This window comes from Schistocerca americana, chromosome 10, assembly GCF_021461395.2.
Source record: "Schistocerca americana isolate TAMUIC-IGC-003095 chromosome 10, iqSchAmer2.1, whole genome shotgun sequence".
NCBI classification, from domain to species: domain Eukaryota; kingdom Metazoa; phylum Arthropoda; class Insecta; order Orthoptera; family Acrididae; genus Schistocerca; species Schistocerca americana.
The window spans coordinates 104218725-104240170 of record NC_060128.1 but is presented as its reverse complement, the minus strand read 5'-3'; the positions used below and the strand labels follow the sequence as shown (position 1 = coordinate 104240170).

General features: G+C 40.5%; 1 protein-coding gene and 1 non-coding gene across 2 annotated transcripts in view; both read left to right on the top strand.

Moving 5' to 3' along the window:
- The first annotated feature begins 392 nt into the window (after positions 1-392).
- The window catches only part of LOC124552276 (RE1-silencing transcription factor-like), a 71733-nt gene continuing 50679 nt past the window's right edge, over positions 393-21446 (top strand). The window contains exons 1-4 of the mRNA XM_047126555.1: positions 393-552; positions 9224-9307; positions 15142-15312; positions 20322-20489. Coding sequence (XP_046982511.1) covers positions 393-552; positions 9224-9307; positions 15142-15312; positions 20322-20489 — 583 coding nt within the window. The remainder of the gene's footprint in view (positions 553-9223; positions 9308-15141; positions 15313-20321; positions 20490-21446) is intronic.
- Positions 7081-7155, top strand: Trnat-ugu. The gene has a single exon. It is a non-coding gene; the product is annotated as a tRNA-Thr (tRNA).

The following is a 21446-nucleotide window of genomic DNA, read 5'->3' as shown; positions in this document are numbered from 1 at the left end:
TCACATGTCAGTTCTAGTATAGTATATTTGTCCAATGAATACCCGTTTATGATCTGCATTTCTTCTTGGTGTAGCAATTTTAATGGCCAGTAGTGTAGTATGTTATGTATTTTGTAAGACTTATTTATTATCATACTGTTAATTCTAGGACTTCCAAAAGCCATCATTTTGACGGCTCCGTGCAAAGAAAATGTAAATAAGTAAATGTACGTGCACAAGTTTGCAACTGTGGAAGGCACAAGTAATTTGTTGTTTAAAGGGAAGGAGTTAGTTTAGGTGCCTGACTATTTGGTGGTGCATTTGTAACTGTAGAATATGCACTGGTGTCATTGCTGAGCTGTACTGTCCGCTCACATCTCCTGTTTCTCTCATTTCTCCAAGGCCCATCGGTGATGTACTGCTGCACGATCTGTGGCCACAAATTCAAATCGCGGTCGACCGTCAGGTACCACTACTACTGTGGGGCCGAGAACAAGCCGCTGACCTGCGAGCTGTGCAAGAAGGGCTTCGTCAGCAAGTCCCACTACGAGTACCACATGAGGGACCACACAGGTGAGGTGGGAGCGAGCAACTGCGACGGTAACGGGAACCGACACCTTAACCGCATTTACTGCTGAATGGCCTCGGCTGGATTTTAGTTGTTTTTTGTGACAGATGCCATTAACGGGATTTCTTATGACTGCTGTTGCTGTATGGGTCATGGCAGACTGTTAGAATTTTTTGCAGTGCTTCATTCTTCCCAATACTGAAACAGAAGTACATTCATGGTCTTAAAATCTTCTGTGAGGAGGGGTTGAAGTTTGTTGGAAGTTACTAAGTGCTCTCATTATCAGCCACTGGATGAATATAGTCTGGGTAATTTGTTCTACATTTTAAACAAAAAGAAGTTTTTCATGCACTTGACTGTTTATGATGCCATATGTCCTGAACCGTGTGTTGTACAGTGATATAATTGTACAGATACATTCAGCGGTATCTGCAGATAGTGTCTGCAAAGTGTGTTGCGAATATAGTTAGTTGTAAAGAAGTAACAAATTACAGTGTAAAGCTTATTGGTCAAGTGCTACTGCACACCATTTTAACCAGATGCAAGGTTCTCACGTATTTAAATATCTATGACATCATATCTCCTGTGAACTGTTTGTCTTATCTATACAAATAAAAATCAGTTCCAGCATGTATGATAGATCATCACCTGAGAACAGCCTAACCTTCTTTTTTGTGTGTGTGTGTGTGTGTTAGTGTGCATGTTAGTTATTCTTGTAATTACAAGGTTTCTATAAAAGAAAAGTTTTGGAAAATCCAACCAAAAGGTTGAAAATTAAAAATTGCCACATGTATGAAATATCATCAGTTAAGAATGCTTTGACAGATATGGTAGATTTTTGTCATTTTTGTGTTAGTAATTGTCTGGACAAGGTTTATGTGAATAAAAAGTCTTGGAAATTCCATCAGAGAAGTCAAAAATTAAAATCAATTCTGGTAGATCATCACTTGAGAATGACGTGACTGATTTGGTTGATATTTTTGTGTTGTGTTCTTAATGGTGGTTGGTAATGGCATTTTTGTTACGAAAAAGAAAATTAAAAAAATTGTGTTCAGTTGACAGTTCTGCTGTTACATGTTTTCATAACAAATATTTAGTCTGCCATTTGTATACATAGCTACCATATATCAATACGTAAGTAATATATAAATGGGAAATGTTGTAACTGGAAATCTCAAGAAGTTCTTTGCCGATTTACTACAAATTTGTATATGATACTCTAACAAATGTTACGACAGATATAGGCTATATATTTTTGTAAAAATAAAAATATTATAAAAAGAATATTTGCTATTCACCATATACCGGAGGTGTTGAGTCACAGATAGGCACAACAGAAAGACTATCGGAAAGTGAGCTTCTGGGGAAAGTGAGCTGATCAACACACACACACACACACACACACACACACACACACACATACGCAAATACACACATCCAAATGCAAATGCCACTGACATGCACATAATCACAATCTCTGGTAGCTGAAGTGAGGGTGCATACAGCAGTGCATGATGGGAGAGACAACTAGCTGGTGGGGGTAAGTAGGAGGAGGGAGTGGAGACGTGCAGGTATAGTAGGTTAGGGGTGGCCTACATTGAAGTGCTGCTGGGGGGGGGGGGGAGGCAGGGGTCATGCAGGATGCAGGGACGAGGTGGAGAGAGGGTAGGGCAGTTAGGTGCAGTCGGGGGATCAAAAGGAGGACAGGGAAGAGGTGGGGTAGCGGGAAAGGAGAGAAGTGAAAAGAGCGGGCGTGATGGTGGAATGAGGGCTGTGTAGTGCTGGAATGGGAACAGAGAAGGGGCTGGATGGGAGAGGACAATGACTAACGAAGGTCTGAGGGCAGGAGGGTTACAGGAACATTGGATATATTGTAAGAAAAGTTCACATCTGTGCAATTCAGAAAAGCTGGTGTTGATGGGATGGATCCATATGGCACAGGCTGTGAAGCAGTCATTGAGATGAACGATGCCATGTTTGGCAGCGTGCTCAGCAACAGGGTGGTCCACTTGTTTCTCGGCCACAGTTTGTCGGTGGCCATTCGTACGGACCGACAGCTTGTTGGTTGTCATTCCCACATAGAATGCAGCACAGTGGTTGCAGCTTAGCTTGTGGACCACATAACTGATTTCACGGGTTGCCCTGCAATTGATGGGGTAGGTGATATTTGTGACCGGACTGGAGTAGGTGGTGATGGGAGGATGTACGGGACAGATCTTGCAACTAGGTCTATTGCAGGGGTATGAGCCAAGAGGTAAGGGATTGGGAGCAGGGGTTTTGTAAGAATGAATGGGGATATTGTGTAGGTTTGGTGGGCGGTGGAAGACCACTGTGGAAGGGGTGGGAAGGACAGTGGGTTGGGCAATTCTCATTTCAGGGCACAATGAGAGGTAGTCTAAACTCTGACGGAGAACCCTGGTGGAGAATGTTATTCAGTTGCTCCAATCCTGGGTGGTACTGAGTCATGAGGGGAATGCTTCTCTGTGGCCAGACAGTGAGACTTAGGGAGATGTTGGGTGACTGGAAAGATAAGGCACGGGAGACCTGTTTTTGTACGAGGTTGGGTAATTGCGGTCTGTGAAGGCCTCAGTGAGACCCTCAGTATATTAGGAGAGGGACTGCTTGCAACTACAGGTGTGACAGTCATGGGTGGCTGGGCTGTACGGAAGGGACTTCTTTGTATGGAATCGATGGCAGCTGTCGAAGTGTAGGTGTTGCTGGTGGTTGATAGGTTTGATATGGAAAGAGGTACCTGTGAGGTGGAGGTCAACGTCAAGGAAGGCAGCTTGTAGGGTTGATTAGGACCAGGTGAAACAAATGGGGGAGAAGGTGTTTCGGGAGGAATGTGGATAGGGTGTCCTCATCCACGATCCAGATCACGAATCTGAACACTACCTTTCTCAACCACATCCTTCCTAATCACCATGACCAACTATATCCTTACCCATATTGTTTCTCCTTTGAAGGCATTACATACAAAGAAATCTGGGGTACAGCTATAGGCACTAGCATGGCACCGTCCTATGCTAACGTATTCGTGGGCCGTCTATACAAATTCTTCCTAAACTCACAGTTCAGATTCATTGATGACATCTTAGTGATCTGAATCGAGGGTAGGAGACCCTATCCACATTCCTCCAAAACCTCAACACCTTCTCATCCATTCTCTGCGCTTGGTGCTACTCAACCAGGCAACCCACCTTCCTCAATGTTGTCCTCCACCTCAAAGATGACTGCATCAGTACCTCTGTCCATATTGAACATACTAACCACCAGCAATACCTACACTTTGACTGCTGCACCCCATTCCACACCAAGAAGTCCCATCCGTATAGTCTAGCCACACATGACCATCACATCTGTAGTGCGAGCAGTCTCTCTCAGAATACACGGAGGGTCTCACTGAGATCTTCATAGACTGTAAAAAAACAGATCTCCTGTGCCTTATCTTTCCAGTCATCCACCACCTCCCAAAGTACCACCGTCTGGCTGCAGTGGAGTCTTCCCCTCGCTTTTCAGTACCACACAGGATTGGAGTGACTGAATAACATTCTCTATCATGGTTCCAACTACAGCTCGTTGTACCTTTAAATGAGAAATGTCCTACCCACTATCCTTCCTACCCCTCCCACAGTGGTTTTCTGCCACCCATGACACATACACAATATCCTTGTCCATCCTTGCACACTCCTGCTCTCAGCTCCTTGCCTCACAGCTCATACAGGGGTATTCTGCTGCCCACCGAACCTATACAATATCCTCGTACATTCCTGGACAACCCTGCTCCCAACCCCTTGCCTCACAGCTCATATCCCTTTAATACACCTAGATGCAAGATCTGCCCTATACATCCTCCCATTACCACCTACTCAAGTCCTCTCCTTACCAAAGGAATTCAGGGATTTCCATTGGCTCTTTCCCACTAATGTTGTCAGGACTCTGTTTCTCTGCAATGGTCATCATAAAATGCCTTCCATTGTAGGAAAACTACTCACCATCGAAATTGACCTAGTCGACTCCAACCACCACCCATTTAAGAGGGATTGGGGAAAGATCGGCTCTTCATTTCCAGGCTGAACAAAAAATCGTGCCGCTGCAACTGGGAACTGGTCCTCATGAGCACAATAGTGGACAGGACTAGCCGTATGTGTGGTTGGGGACAGTATTATAAAGTATAATAGCCTTTAGAATTGTTAGTACCATCCCTGATGAGGAAAGAGAGAGATGTTGGACAAGATTGAAAAGAAAGAGCAGGTCATTCGAACACCAGGATGAGAAGGACCCACCTGTTATTGAGTGTGGATGGGACGGACATGAAGATTGGGGGGGGGGGGGGGGGGAGCGGCTATCAGAATGAGTAGGTGGTTGTAGAGAGTACACAGGTTGGCCCTATTCTGAGCAAGAACTAAATGCGCATTAAAAGATAGAGAACTGAAATGAATAGTGCAGTCAAGAAGTAGAAGAAAAAGCAATTGGAAGAAAAATAAAAAAGGGAGGGGGGGAGGGGAGTTAACAAAGAAAAACCAAAAATCAACGAGGAATGTATTTAAAAATAAAAATGTAATAAAAATTCTATCTTTTTCGTAATTTCTACTATCCATCGCCCTGTTGCTTTATCGTTTTCTCTCTCTCTTTTTTCCCTCCTAGCTCTCAGCTACAACTCTTATTGTTCGTGAAATGTTTCTGCTTATGCAGGTTGTTCACAAACTTCTCTTTTTCTCATACAATCTATTGTTCAGCATTTCATTCTGCTGTAGTCATCTTCAATTAATGCAAAGAGCCACACCATGCCTAACCAGCCAGTGGTAGCATTTTAGCTGTCCTAGTCTGCTTTTTATGCACTCCTCACTTTGTTGATGGTACATTATTTTTCCTCTGAGGTAGCAGAATTCCTTCACTTCGCCAACCTCGTGACTCAAAATTCTGATTTTGAGTTTACCGCTATTCTCGTGTGTGCTGCAACTCATTACTTTCATCCTTCTTCATTTTACTCTGAATCCATACTCTGAACTCTTCTCTTAACCTATCTTTACTTACAAAGATCAGCACATTCCTCAAACTGGGGAACTATCAAGAATGGGGTTCCACAAGGGTCAGTCTTGGGTCCTTTGTTGTTCTTATTATATATTAATGACTTGCCATTCTATATTCATGAAGAGGCAAAGTTAGTTCTCTTTGCTGATGATACAAGTATAGTAATCACACCTGAGAAACAAGAATTAACTGATGAAATTGTCAATACTGTCTTTCAGAAAATTACTAAGTGGTTCCTTGTAAACGGACTCTCACTGAATTTTGATAAGACACAGTACATACAGTTCCGTACGGTGAATGGTATGACGCCATTAATAAATATAGACCTTAATCAGAAGCATATAGCTAAGGTAGAATATTCCAAATTTTTAGGTATGTCCATTGATGAGAGATTAAATTGGAAGAAACACATTGATGATCTGCTGAAACGTTTGAGTTCAGCTACTTATGCAAAAAGGGTCATTGCAAATTTTGGTGATAAACATCTTAGTAAATTAGCTTACTACGCCTATTTTCACTCATTGCTTTCATATGGCATCATATTTTGGGGTAATTCATCACTGAGGAATAAAGTATTTATTGCACAAAAGCGTGTAATCAGAATAATAGCTGGAGTCCACCCAAGATCATCCTGCAGACATTTATTTAAGGATCTAGGGATATTCACAGTAGCTTCTCAGTATATATACTCTCTTATGAAATTTGTTATTAACAACCAAACCCAATTCAAAAGTAATAGCAGTGTGCATAACTACAATACTAGGAGAAAGGACGATCTTCACTATTCAAGATTAAATCTAACTTTGGCACAGAAAGGGGTGAATTATACTGGCACTAAAGTCTTTGGTCACTTACCAAATAGTATCAAAAGTCTGACAGATAACCAACAAGTATTTAAGAAGAAATTAAAAGAATTTCTGAATGACAACTCCTTCTACTCCATAGAGGAATTTTTAGATATAAATTAAGAAGAAAAAATAAATAAATAAATAAATAAAGAAAAACAAAAAAACACAAAAAAATAAAGTTGTTATATTAACTTAAGTATGTTGTTAAATTAACCTAATTATGTCATGTATTGGAAAATTCGACTCGTTCCACATCATTACGAAATATCGTATTCATGATCCATGGAACTAGTATTAATCTAATCTAATCTAATCTAATCTTAGCCTGTTGAAATTGACTCAAGACTGCAGCTGGCACAGTGATTAGTTATGTATATACTAAGATGGTATCTGTTCTTTTGGATATGTCTGAAAGAACAGATACCATCTTAGTATATATATGGTTAAGGCTCACCGGCCACTTGACCATCTTCTTCTTCTGTGCGAATGCACAAACAGTGCCCGAACTCTTACGGGAATCGGCAACACGCCACAAGTAATGAGTATAATGGGCAGAGGCACTACGAATGTAGTGCGGGACAATACGTTGAGAATGTGGGTTTCGCGGGAGGCATGCCAGAGATAAATCCCTGCAGTCGCGCTATCCTCTGTGCCCTCGGTGGCTCAGATGGATAGAGCGTCTGCCATGTAAGCAGGAGATCCCGGGTTCGAGTCCCGGTCGGGGCACACATTTTCATCTGTCCCCGTTGACATATGTCAACGCCTGTAAGCAGCTAAGGATGTTCATTTCATTGTAATTATAGTGATTAGTGATGTACTATCTTTGACCTCCTCTTCTCTCTGTCTCTCCTCGTCCTTATGACAGGCAGTGTGCCTCATCCTGGAGTCTGAGTGATATGTCCTTTTTCTCTCTAACCTTTCCCAAACTGTTCCTCTTTCTTCCTCAAAGAAACTAATAGTTCTGAAAGCTAGGATACTTTTTATAAATGGCTTAATTATTTGTCTGTAAGTCAATGTGATGCTAATGGTGACAGTTCGTGCTTTTTAGATGCTTCAATTATATATGGAGATAAGAAGACAGTTGTTACACAATTAGTAGGTTATGGAACCTTGGTTTTCCCATACAAAGTCAAGATAGAATCCTACTTCACCGCCATGTTTTCTGCACTGCAACACGTAATACATTAAACTCAGTTGCCATATTATGCATGTGATGTTATTTGCAATAAAAAATGGCAAAAATACACAAGTAAATATACTGAGTGAGGTGGCACAGAGGTAAGATCCTGAACATGTATTCAGGAGAATGGGGTTTCCAATCTCCATCCGGCCATCCAGATTTAGGTTTTCCATGATTTCCCTAAGTCTCATAAGGCGAGTGTCAGGACAGTTCCCTCGAAAGTGCACGACCAGCAACCTTCCCTCTCCGAGCTTGTGCTCTCTCTCTAGTGACCTCACTGTTGATGGGGCATAAACACCTGGTATTCCTTCTGTTTTCCATAAATAGTTAGAAAAGACACAAATTTAGCTGCCAGTGGGCATTGATTAAATCAATGGGGATAGTCAAAAATTTGTGCTGGAGCATTATTCGAACCCAGATCTGCTTACTAGGCAGATGGTTTGACCACTGAGCCACTGGCAGCTAATACCATTAATTCCTTTGTATCTTAATTCGTAGTTGTTGCAGGATCAAAATGATAGTGTACCTTTAAAAGGAGTGCAAGAGAAAGCACAATTGTCTGGCTAGCTACTGGCTCCACAGACAAATATTAGGTCACCATCTATCGAGTGTCCGAACACTCACTCGGCAGCAAAACTTGCCTAATAAAACAGGACTGGCTTGACACCTGTGCACAGGAACACCATTTTGGATTTTCTTAGCTTTCCACAGTGCACGGAAAAACTTGGTTGGCCACCCTGCGTCACTAACTTCCAATTTCAGAAAACCAGCACCTACCTGCAATGGCTGTCAACTGACTCTTGATTTCATAGGCTCTGTACTGCTCCAAAAAATTATTTAACATTTGGGCACTTCAGCCAGTAAGAATGAGAGACAGAATGCAGGCATTTCCGTCAGTCATTTCCCGGTCCTGTTTATGCTGTTTCCTTAAGGTGCAACTTCCAGCGAGGACTCGGAGAACTTTGTGTGTGACAGGTGTCAGAAATCCCTCCGTAGAAGGAACATACAAGTTGGCACTTCCTGAGAAACAAACTTTATTCCAATTAAACCTGTATTTCCAACCAAAATACAATGTTCTACCTGAAATGTAAAAGACACTTCGATCATTCCGGCAAATTGCAAAATGTGAATGCTCACGACACGGTGACGAACAGAAGCAAAGAGGACCTCATAGTGAGTCTTGGTTGACTTGTAACATGCAGTAGTTATCAGTCGTAACATCTGTCAACAAAATTTGCAGTTGGGGCCACAGAAAGTGGCGAGAGATAACATACCGCTCAGTGATGCTCAAAAACTTGTTTTTATGAGTGGAAATACAGATGAAAGTACAGCCTGAAAGGTAGAACAATGAGCAAAAAATTAGAGGATAATGCTCAATAAAACTCCTTAATGAGATTCACAAGTAGAATGTAGAAAAAGGAAAAATACTCTTTGTATGCTTCTGTTTATCAGCTTCCCATTGTGATATGCTAAAGGAAGTTGCTGTTTGTGCTTTTGTGAAGTACGTCCTTTATATTCTTGTTTTATCATTAGTGTGTTTCATTCTTTACATTATCCTTCAAGTGTTGTTTTTTTTGTCACAGTTCAGTGACGCCCAGCATCATTTTCTTGCAGGAGACTTGCCGTTCAAGTGTGACGTCTGCGGGAAAGGATTCAAGCAGAAGACAAAGCTTACACGGCATACAATCGTACACACAGGTAAGGGAAGTTCGGTAACGTACGCTCCCTGTCACAGCTGGCTGCTGCTGAGTCTGATCTTCTGCATACAGTGCATGTTGTTGTTGTTGTTGTTGTTGTTCTTGTTGTTGTTGTTTGACACACCTCTTCATACTACTGTGTCCTGTGCCAGGTTTTTCATATCTGAAACCTACATCCACTTCAGTGTCCTCACTTGGTCTCTCTTGACAATTTTCACTTCACACATTTCCCTCCAATACTTAACTGACGATTTCTTCATGCTTCAGGACGTGTCCTATTAACCAGACCTTTCTTCTAACTAGGTTGTGCCAAAAATAATTTCTTTTTTTAATCCCTGATGCAAAAAGGTGGTCTTATAAGTTTAACTTTTGAATCTGTCTGAGGCATCGTTGTTCCCAAATTGAAGGTCTGATTTTAATATGGTATTTTTTATTTGAAAGCAGGTTTAATCAGGATTGTTCTTAGCTATGTTCTACAAAATTGAAATGTTTTCCACCGGCATGCTTTCTTGATATACACTACATAATACATAAGAGCTATACCAAGTTACATAATACCAAATTGTTGAACTCAAAAAGATCTGAATAGAAGTTTGTTCTTGCACACTTTTTTGTAGTTGTTTTTGAGGTCTACAATTCAGCACTAAATCAAATAATTTTACCTTAATAGCTTAGGCAGTCTATTGCAAGAGAGCACAATGGCAGTCCACTTTCTTCAGACCTGATTTAGAATTAGAACGATTGTCACTGCTTATTGCTTATGTTACTTACGGTAGCTCAGTAATACTACACATTGGTTACTGAGTATATGCGCTAATGAAAAACATGGTGAAATACAAGGATAGTGTTTAATACATTTTAATTACTAGTAGTAGCTACAAGTGATACGTGCAAAATATTCTAAATGTAAAAATATTTTTAAATAATGAATACAGTATGGTATGGATTGTGATACGGTATGGTATGGATGGTGTTCTACAGTACAGACTACAACAAAAACAAAACAATGGTAAAATAGAATTATAGTGTTAAATGCACTTTATTAGTAATAGCATTTGTCTGAAAGTGGGGGTAGTATATCGATCATATTGTGTCTACAAGTAAAATAAATGTTGATTGTATCATGTCTACTAGTAAAATATTAAGTTTAAAATGCATTAAATAAAACTTAAATTAAAAATAAAAAAGATACAAAAAAACTGCTAAAAAGGAAAAAAAATATTTATTGCCCCTTTATTTATTAAGCATTGTCGCATCAGGTGACTGCTAAGTAAATAAAATAAAAATACGTGAAAATGAAAAAAGTATGAAATTTAAATAAAATTAAGCTACCTAGGCAGTGTAGGTACATACCTGCTCCAAAAAATTTGCAATGTAGACACAACCCTCAATGATGCTTACCCTCACACAACTGCCCATTCGTGTCACCACTCTTGGTCACGCCTCAGGCACTGCGCACCATGCAACTCATGCTCGCGTTTTAATGAAGTGTGAGGTGGTATGCTATTGTCAAGCTGCTGCAGGACATAGCCTTCATAAGACAGATTAATGCATGAAATTACGTTACTACGTAATTATGTAAGGATGTGGTATAAAATTAATATGTATAACTCTACTGTTTAATAAAGTTAGCCTAATTAAAAACAGATTAGTTTTCATATTTTATTCAATAAGTAATTATAACTTAACTAACTATTTTGAGATGTGGATGTGGAACATGCAGGACTGGAAGATATGGTGTGAAAAAGACGAGGCTCATAGCCAGCAGTAATGAAAGTATGCTGTTGTAGAAAAGATAGCTGCTGTTAATGTCCCTCCATCACCAAACTGGCCATTCCTTCAGGACATGTCGTATGAACCAATCCCATCTTTTAGCCAAGTTGCACCATAATTTTCCTTTTTCTCCAATTCAGTTCAGTACTTTCTTATTAGTTATATGATCTACTCGTCTAATCTTCAGTATTCGTAGCGCATTTCGACGGTTTAACTCTCATGCTTTCTTGTTGTAGCCAGCCTGCATTTTGCATACTCTCTACACTGAACATTGTCAGTTATTTTGCTTCTCTGATAGCAATTGCTGGATTTAATCAGACTACTTTCTTTTACTCTTGCTTCAATTTTGTTGATGTTCATCTTATATCTTTCTTTGAAGATGCTGTCTATTCCATTCAACTGCTCTTCCAATTCCTTTGTCTCTGTCTCTGACAGAATTACAATGTAGGAAAAGATAGATTGCTACTTACTGTAAAGTTGCAGACAGGCATGATTAAAAGACTCTCACACATAGCTCCGTAAGTTAAAAAAACACGCACACAAACACACAAACAGAAGCACACCTCATGCCTCATGCACACACAAAAGCACACCTCATCACACACTACCACCAACCCCAGCATCTCAGGTTGGAATACATCATCATGTGGGACACAAGCAGAGGGGAGGAGAAGGGAAGGGGATAGTAGTTTATGGGTGGGGAGAGAGACAAACGCTGTCTGGTGGAGTGTGCAGCAACTGGACTCCAACCGGTGCAGCATCAGGAGGTTGTGGGGCAGGGAGGTGGCAGAAAAAAAGGAGAGGATCAGGGAAAGATGGGTCGATGTTTTGGCGGAGGGCAGCAAATAAACAGGATGGGAGATGAGGACAGGGAGGAGATGGTAGGACATAGGGGGTGAAAACCGTTGGGTGGAGGGTGTGGGGGCTGTATGTTATTGTAGGTTGAGGCCAGGGTAATTGTGGGAGTGGAGGACGTGTTGTAAGGGTAACTCCCATCTGCGAAGTTCAGAAAATCTGGTGGTGGAGGGAAGAATCCAGACAGCTCGGGTAGTGAAGCAAGTGTGTTATGTTCGGCTGCATGTTGTTACACAAGGTGGTCTACTTTGCTCTCGGCCACAGTTTGCTGGTGGCCTTTCATCCTGGTGGACAGCTGGTTGGTAGTCATACCAATATAAAAAGCTGTGCAATGATTGCAACAGAGCTGGTAAATGACATGGTTGCTTTCACATGTGGTCCGCCCCTGGTGGGGTTGGATAAACCTGTGACAGGATTGGAATAGGAAGAGCTGTGTGGGTGGATTGGTCAGGTTTTGTACCTGGGTCTTCCACAGGGGTCTGATCCTTGTGGCAAGCGGTTGGAATTGGGAGTGGCATAGGGATGGGTAGGATGTGGTGGAAGTTGGGCGGGCAATGGAACACCACTTTAGGAGGGGTGGGAAATATCTCAGGTAGGATGTCCCTCATTTCAGGGCACGACGATAGATAATCAAAGCCCTGGTGAAGGATGCAGTTCAGTGTTCCAGTCTGGGGTAGTACTGGGTGACAAAGGAGACACTCCTTTGTGGCTGGTTTTTGGGGGGTGGTGGGAGGATTGGGGTTGTGAGGGGAAATGGCAAGGAAGATCTGTTTACGGACTAGGTCTGGGGGATAGTGCCTGTCTGTGAAGGCTTTGGTGAGAGACTTAGCAATGCTGAGCAGCAGTGTTTCTTTCACTGCAGATATGCCATTCCCAGGTAGCCAGGCTATATGGGAGGGGTTTTTTGGTGTGAAAGGGATGAAAGCTGTCAAAATGCAGGTACTGTTGGTGGTTGGTGAGTTTAATGTGGACAGAGGTGTGGATGGAGCTATCAGAGAGGAGGTGGTCAACATCTAGGAAGGTGGTATGCTGGGTTGAAGAGGACAATGTAAAGGGGAAGGGGGAGAAGGTGTTGAGGTTAAGGAACAAAGATAGGGTGTCTTGGCCCTGGGTCCAGATCATGAAGATATCAATGAACCTGAACCAGACTAGGGGTTTGGTGTTTTGGGAGGCTAGGAAGGTCTCCTCTCGATGGCTCATAAAAAGTTGGTGTAGCAGGATGCCATGCAGGTGACCATGGCTGTGCTGCGGGTTTGTTTATATAATTTCCCTTCAAATGAGAAGTAGTTATGGATTAGCATAAAGTTAGTAAGGTATATGAGGAATGAGGTAGTGGCTTTGGAGTCTGAAGGATGTTGGGAAAGGTGGTGTTCAACACTGGTAAGGCAAGGGCATGAGGGGTGTTGGTGTATAGGGAGGTGGGATCCAGGAGTAGGGATCCAAGAGGTAGAGGGGTGGGTATGGTGGAGAAATAGTGCAGGAAGTGGTTGGTGTCTTACAGTCTCATCATCAAACCTTGACATTTTGATTTCTTATCCCTGAACTTGAATTTCTTCTCCAAATTATTTTTTCCTGGACTGCTTGCTCAGTTTACATTTTGAATAATGTGGGGGGATAGGCTACAATCATGTCTTATGTGATAAAAATCATCGGTTGACATTATCAAAAATTAAGGTTGAGATATGCAAGGGATTTAATTGGAACAGCAAACCAGCAGATGTCTCCAGGACGTGGAACTTCATTGGATAATACAAAGAAAATAACTGATTTTTAATGTACTTCTCATTGGATGTAGAATTATTATGTCCTGGGATCATACATGTAAATAACGTGACAACTTTTTGACTTTGATCTTTTCAATACTTCAGGTAGTACCTGTTAACAGCTACACTCAGAACTGCATTTCACTCTCACATCTAAGACAACACATATTAGTTACAAATAATTGCCATGTACCACCTGCCTCGAGATGACTGGGTGTTTTGTGTTGTCCTCATCATTTCATCATCATTCATGAAAGTGGTGAGATTGGACTGAGCAAAGGTTGGGAATTTGTATGGGCACTGATAACCGCACAGTTGAGTGCCCCACAATCCAAACATCATCTTAAGTGCCATCTACTGACAAGTATTAATATGATTTTGAACTTTCGGCAACAGAATTGGAACTAAACAATAGCTAATTGGCAGGTGCAGCTGCTCCTCTATACGTAAAATTGTAACAATGCCATTTTTCCCTTCCGTTATTTAACCATGTACCTTAATAAACTTGTAGTGGAAAATTGCAAGTTCAGAAACATGTAAAAAAAGGCTTCAAGTGTACAATAAACAGGAAGATGTTTTCCATAAAATGATTTCTTTTCTGTGCAAAATTTTACACCATTTAATCTAATAACCCTATAGCTGTAGATAACGATAAATTACTTCATAGTTACACTGCTATTATTTTTACATGGCCTCTTCAGAAGTTCAGTATTTTAGTTCACTTAGCTTTTTCATTACATTACATTACATTACTTAAACTGATCTAAAGCTATTTTGTCGTAAGTCTACATAAAACAATCACATGGAAACGATAAACTGTTAAGTTCAACAACATTTGTAAGTTTGTACATGTAAATGATGCCTGGCAAAATATGAAGAGACTTTGCAGTAGTCGTGACTTTCCATTGAGTACTGCACTAGTCACATGAATTGTGTTGCAAGCCAGTCTGTTATATTACAATTTGTAGTCTGGTTTCTGTTCAAGTTCTAAATAACTTTTCACTTCCTGTTTTTTTTATTCTTGATCAATTCAGAGGCTTAAGCTCTGTAGCCCAGTCGAAACTGACAAAAAGTTAAGAAAAACATTGTATATGTATCTAATGACTTTTGTAGCTTCTCGCAGCATAATACATTGACTGAGTGAGGCAGTGGATTGGTCAGCACATTGGACACACATTTGAGAGGACAACATTTCGAATAATGTCCCACCATCCTGAATAGTTTTCCCAAATTTCCTTAAACTGCTGTGTCCTTTTGAAAAAGGCACAGACAATTTCCTTTCCCATCCTTTCGTAATGTGAGCTCGCAATCCATCTCTAATAACTGAGCTGTCGATGGGATGATCTTCCTCCCGGGATAATACTTCAAACTGGTACACTGTTTGTGTAAGATTATGTTCCATTTCCAGTGAGTGTAATATCTTTGGCACTGTTTCTGTTGACAGACGATCGTAAGTTCAAGTGCTCTACGTGCGGGAAACATTTTGCCGAAGCTTCGAACCTGAAGGTTCACTCGAGATTGCACACGGGTGAGAGGCCGTACAAGTGTGACCAGTGCGGACGGAGCTTCAACGAGAGAGCCAACTACAACAAGCATGTCCGCAGCATTCATACAAGTATGTACCAAAGTCTGCCTGCCGCAGTGAGCACAGTCAAATGTTCTAGTCAGATACTACAAATGCACTTCTTTTTATAGTAATTTTGGCTGCTGTACATGTATTGTATCCTACAGACTGAGCCCAAATGAAAGTTACTGAGGTACTGTGATATCTTGTTGTAGCAGGGATTTACAGTCATAAAAAATTTTTTGAAGGACATCATCTTCACCCCAGTGACTGTTATAATTTTTTACTACCCTATTGCAATTTCGGCCTCAGGTCATTATCAAGTGCTGCTGAAAAAGTACAGAATGTTTAAAAAAATTATTTTACAGTTTCATTATGTATCTCGTCATTTTGCCGATTATACAAGACATTTTAACTACGTAGCCATGTTACTTACATATCATGGCTTGAAGCCATGTCGACGTAATGTAAGCGGACACATTTGTATGTTGTTGTCAATACTGTTAAATACACTCGTGACGTTGTTACAGAGTGCGAGCACACATATTCAAACATCGTAAAACAACATAATCTGTAAGTGCACATGTTCGTTAAACCGTCACTAGTCACACATGCATTAGACCACAGCTGCAGACTACTGTTTTCAGGCTACTAATAACCATTTTGGAATGTAAACGGATTGCAGATATGGTTTAGCTATGTGTGGAACGCCATTGCAGTCCAATGACTGACTGGTTCTAGTTTCTGATCGCTTAGGCAGGATGGCCCAGAATGTTGGAGGATATGCATTTATTTATTTATTTATTTATTCCATCTGATCTGATGGTACGCAGTGTGTTACAGATGTTGGAAAATATCAGTTAACATTGTTAACATATATTAACATATAGTACCCTAATGTATTATATTGCAAAGATCGGTTAAGTTTACTTCATTCCATTGCTCAATGTTTTTGATTTAACATAAATAGCAAGATTACTGTTCTAGTGAAGCGATTACGATATGTCTGGTGCACGGCACGGTGATCCTTCCTTGTGCCGGTCGCGTGTGGCTCACCGGAACCTTGACGATGAGTATGCCTACTGCCACATTACGGGCAGGCCGGTATTGGGCTACCGTCACACCAGATTGCCCCAGAAATCTTGATATTGCATGACAGCTGTTATATTAACAGTGAACCTGTGTTGTCTGAGACAGAAGATGAACTTTGAAAATTTACTATTATTCAGTATAGGGAACACCTAAAGTTGTCACGAACACAAAACACATGTGTGACAATGCAAATAATATACCATTTGTTAAGTTGAAGGTAGAATAGTGAGTTATTTGTTGAAATTTGCTATAGCAGCTTTGGATTTTAAGGGAATTACGACAAATTTGGAGAAGAAGTTTGAGACAACAATGCTCTCACAAACGTAAAGAACATTATCACACTGAAAGCTGACACCATGTGTGCCATTGTACTGTCTGCCTCTAGTGCTGATAGTGACAGATGGAAGAACTTAAAAGAGCAAGTTTGAAAATAGACCTGAAAATAAATTATAATAAAGGAAAATAGTGTATAACCGCTGTACTGAAAAGACAATGATTGGAAACATATAGACATATGAGTCAAAATGACTTGGAAGGTTTTCAGTGAATTAAATGGGGTTTTCAAAACTAAACTGCCAGTGGGTTTGGAAAGGAAATTTAAGACTCTGTATTACAGGTGTGAGTTGGGAAGTGCTGGGACAGATTTGGAAACTAGAGAGGTTTGAGGGATCAGGTTCACATAAATTATCAAAAAGCTCAATTACTATGCAATTACAGGAATGCGGAACAATCACTGGAAGGAGCGACATCCATCAAAAATCTGGGCGTATGCATATGGAACGGTCACGTGAAAGTAATTGGGGATAAGGTAGGTGTTGGACTTCATCCATTACAGGAATTCTTAGGAAGTGCAGTATACTGACAAATGAGGTGGACTGAGAAGCTTCCTTTTGACCAATATTTAAACATTGGTTTTCAGTCTGGGATATGCATCAGGTAGGAATGAGTGATTTGAGTCAGAGAAGATCCAGAGAAGAGCAGTGTTTCGTCACAGGCTCTTTCACTAAATGTGAATGCTTCATGGTGGTACTCGGCTGTCTCCATTGGCAGACAGTATGAGAGAGGCTTTGTGCATCACTATGTGGTTTGCTTTTAAAGTTCATACGTTCATAGAACAGTCAACCAATATATTAATTCCTGCTATGTAGACCTCACAAAAAGACTGCAGAGATAAAATTGGAAAGATTTGAATTTACACCGAGTCGTACAAATGATCATTTTTCCTGTAGACAATTCGTGACTGGAACAGGAAATGTGACACTGGTACACAAGTACCCTCAGCCACACACTGTAAGGCAGCTTGCAGAGTATAGATGTAGACGTATCATTTGCCAATTGTAGAGCTTCACACCATTCTGAACTACTAAAGTCTAAGTTGATTAGAATGACATGATCCTAATCGCCTATGGGCTGTGAGGGTCATTCCAAAACCAGTGCCACCTGTTTCTTATGTTGACTTTGAGTATTAAAACACAATTATGTGGGTTTAGTGTTGATTTTGAATCTTCCAACTAATGTTTTGGCGGTTTTGTAGCCCGCAGCACTTAGCGGCAGCAGGGGAGCGTTCCACGGTAGCGCCCAACACCTACATGCCAGTAAAACGGAGATGTGTAATTGAAATCCTAACTGCTGAACAAATTGTGCTAATTGAAACCTGTTACACTTACTAAAGTGTACAGAGACGGTACAGTAGTTGTGAGTAATGTTAGGCTGTGAGCAGTTGCGTTTCAGCAGGGCTGGAAAGAGAGTGCACAGAAGGCAATACCCTGCTCAACACTGGAATCTCTCGTAACGGACAGTGTTCTGATCGACTCTTCAGTTACAACTGGCAGGTTACGACTGAGGAAGGATTGCGTTCCTGACTGCGGCATTGTAGCATTGCACTACATCATTACCACAAAGGTCGTGTGTGATGGGTCCTGCAGATTTTTACAGGACGCAAAAATCCTGCCGTAGTGCAAAATTGTTGGTACATGCTGGACTGATACGAGGATGAAGGTGACAATTTTACTAACATCATTATCACTGTGAATGTGATTTGGTGTTACCATGACGAGGCAGAATCTGATTGACAGTGCACAGAGCGGCAGTTCGTAAGAGAGCAAACTGACGACTACAGTCTTGTGAGACAGCTGGGGTGCACTTCATAGTATCTCACGGAGACTCGAGAAATTGCTAATTCGGAATGCTGTGAGATGACACTGACAAGGCTTAAAGCCTATATTTCCGGAGCCTGGTGTGAGTAGAAGAAAAACTTGTACTTCCAGCAGGCCCCACAACAGTTTTGTAACTGGTGAACTTGTTGCCAAATTTGTCTGACATCACGTATGACATCCACTTTAGCACCTTCAGATTTCCAGCTCCTTGAGCAATTTTCCACAATCGTTTGAAGCCACTTTCAAATCTGTATAACTTGTTAGTCTCAGGTGAGTCAGTGTTTTTTAATGCAGAGCACAGGCTCCGGTTTGTCATTGCAGAAAATGCATAGTTAAAGGGTGTGAATATGTGGAAAAATGGTGGCATGTAGTTGAAATTTTATTGCATTTAACTGTGTTAATGTGTTGTAATTAGGTATAAGTACAACATGACCAGTAGACTGAACACAACTTTATTCCACTGAAACATTAACAATTTGAACACATATGTAAGTAACATTCAGAAGAGTTGTAGCAATACACATAAAGAACAGGCCAGGCATAGCTTGTTTAGCCTTAAAATAGACTGGAGCCCATGGTGGGCTCTGACGGTGATATAAAGAAAAAAATAGAGGGAAACATTCCAGGTGGGAAAAATATAGCTAAAAACAAAGATGATGTAACTTACCAAATTAAAGCATTGGTATGTTGATAGAGACACTAACAAACACAAACACACACACAAAATTCAAACTTTCGCAACCCACGTTTGCTTCATCAGCAAAGAGGGAAGGAGAGGGAAAGACGAAAGGATGTGGCTTTTAAAGGAGAGGATAAGGAGTCATTCCAATCCCAGGAGCAGAAAGACTTACCTTAGGGGGAAAAAGGGAGAGGTATACACTCGCGCACGCGCCCACACACACACACACACACACACACACACACACAGACACACACACATACACATATCCATCCGCACATATACAGACACAAGCACACATATGTGTTTGTTAGTGTCTCTATCAACATACCAACACTTTCGTTTGATAAGTTACATCATCTTTATTTTTAGCTGTATATATAAAAAATAGAGGGAAACATTCCACGTGGGAAAAATATATCTAAAAACAAAGATGATGTAACTTACCAATCGAAAGCGTTGGCATTTGATAGACACACAAACAAACACAAATACACACACAAAATTCAAGCTTTCGCAACCAACAGTTGCTTCATCAGGAAAGAGGGAAGGAGAGGGAAAGATGAAAGGATGTGGCTTTTAAGGGAGAGGGTAAGGAGTCATTCCAATGCCGGGAGCGGAAAGACTTACTTTAGGGGGAAAAAAGGACAGGTATATACTCGCGCGCGTGCACACACACACACACACACACACGCACACACACACACACACACACACACACATATCCATCTGCACATATACAGACACTATATATATTTAAAAAAATGTGTTTCACATATCTGTTGTAGTTTCCGTGAAAATAAATTGTAGACTTTAGTTCAGCAATAACCATTGCAACTTGCGATATAGAGTTCATTACATGTATTCATGTGGGTATCTCAGTTTTCATGAATCAGTGATACCTCTCAGCAACTATGTAATTTTTGCACCCAGCTTGCTTACCTGCCATTTGCAGTAAGAGTCCATTCGTAACTTCAACTCATTCATTGAGGTTACAGACATGTCCTTAAATGCCTTCTCTTATTTCCTTCTTATACTTCAAATATGTAGTTTAGAATTTGTTGTTGATTGTTAACATAAGCTAATTTTAAAAATATCACTGGTCATTCCTGTCATATTTTCCTTTTACACAGATGAGCGTCCATACGCATGTGAAATGTGTGGCAAGTGCTTTGCCCGGTCAGAAAACCTGAAAGTCCACCTGCGGCGACACAAGGGAATCCGCCCGTACGAATGCCCGGTCTGCAGTCTGACGTTTTCATACAAGAAGGACATGACAAGGCATATGCCTATACATGATCGTGAGTATTTAAAGCCTTACAACCCATCGTAAGATTTGCAGCATAACCTGTTATTCCATTATAGATTCATTAATTTAATGCTATCTCAGTTGATGTCTGAGAAATTGTCACATTTTACTTGCCAGTAGTTTAAATAAGGGAACATTAACAGTTTGTACTGACTATGTAAGAAAATCCTCCTTCACAGTTTATTTTATTTCGTTCATTTTCTTAGTATGGAAAAAAAGTGCTCCAATACATCTCAGTTGTTCAACATGTAATTTATTCAAGGTGTTTAGCATTTGATTACTAAGAGAAATCTTTGGTGGCTGTCCAGCACATTACAGTTAGTTATCTGTGTGAGAAAGACAATTCTTTTGGATTTGTTCCATAGTACTGGGATGCTTGTGAATTATTGATGGTCATACAATATGCTAGTATCACTGGAAATTGGAGCCTTTTGAAGGCGAATGGTAAGTTAGTTGAAATGAATGGTAATACTGACTTTCATTTTCCTTTTGTGATTAATATGGTCAATTTAATGATGTTAATAATTTTTTTCCTGAGGGCATACTGGGAACATTGAATGAATAACAGGTTACGTTCCATTAGGAAAGTAGGTGCACTCAACGACTGTTATGCGATTTATAAATCTACAGGTTCTACAAAAAAAGTACGACTGATTGCTGCACTCTATAATTTACAAAACATTGAATGAAGTGATGAATTCTGTTGCGAATTTTACACATTCTTCGTGGTTCCTCATTTTGTCAGTTGTTTTATACATATTTTTCTTCCTTTAGTTCCATATTACATGTTTGCTGATTTATTTATTGATAAACACCATTTTTGTTGCTAAAATTGCTATAAAACCATTCTTAGTTTACATAGTTTTTCTCTATAAGTGGATACACTTTTTTGATGAGTTGTTCCTCTCTCTTTAGTACATTGCACAATTCTTCAGTTAAGACAATTTTG